Here is a 217-nt window from a genome sequence, read left to right as displayed (position 1 = left end):
TTTCTGGGAGTGGATCTGTCGTTACTGCAGTGTGTGACTCGGTCTTGATGTCAGTCTGCGGTGGAGGTCCATCAAAATGTGTTGAAGTGGTTCCCTTGCTGTGTTTAAAATTTACGGCCACTGTCTCATTATCAGAATCATCTTCATCATCGATAACTGGAATATACACTCCATCAGATAGGTTGGCATCACCAGAAATTGGAATGTACTCTCCTTC

At 43.8% G+C, this 217-nt stretch overlaps 1 protein-coding gene across 1 annotated transcript in view; it reads right to left on the bottom strand.

The window, feature by feature from the left end:
• The window catches only part of LOC116697237 (homeodomain-interacting protein kinase 2-like), a 2361-nt gene that overhangs the window by 521 nt on the left and 1623 nt on the right, over nucleotides 1-217 (bottom strand). The window contains exon 1 of the mRNA XM_032528559.1: nucleotides 1-217. This exon is cut by the window's left edge and continues 521 nt beyond it; it is cut by the window's right edge and continues 1623 nt beyond it. Coding sequence (XP_032384450.1) covers nucleotides 1-217 — 217 coding nt within the window.

Source organism: Etheostoma spectabile, chromosome 10 (assembly GCF_008692095.1).
Source record: "Etheostoma spectabile isolate EspeVRDwgs_2016 chromosome 10, UIUC_Espe_1.0, whole genome shotgun sequence".
In the NCBI taxonomy this organism is placed as follows: domain Eukaryota; kingdom Metazoa; phylum Chordata; class Actinopteri; order Perciformes; family Percidae; genus Etheostoma; species Etheostoma spectabile.
The sequence above is the reverse complement of the archived record's forward strand: the minus strand, read 5'-3'. Positions and strand labels throughout refer to the sequence as shown.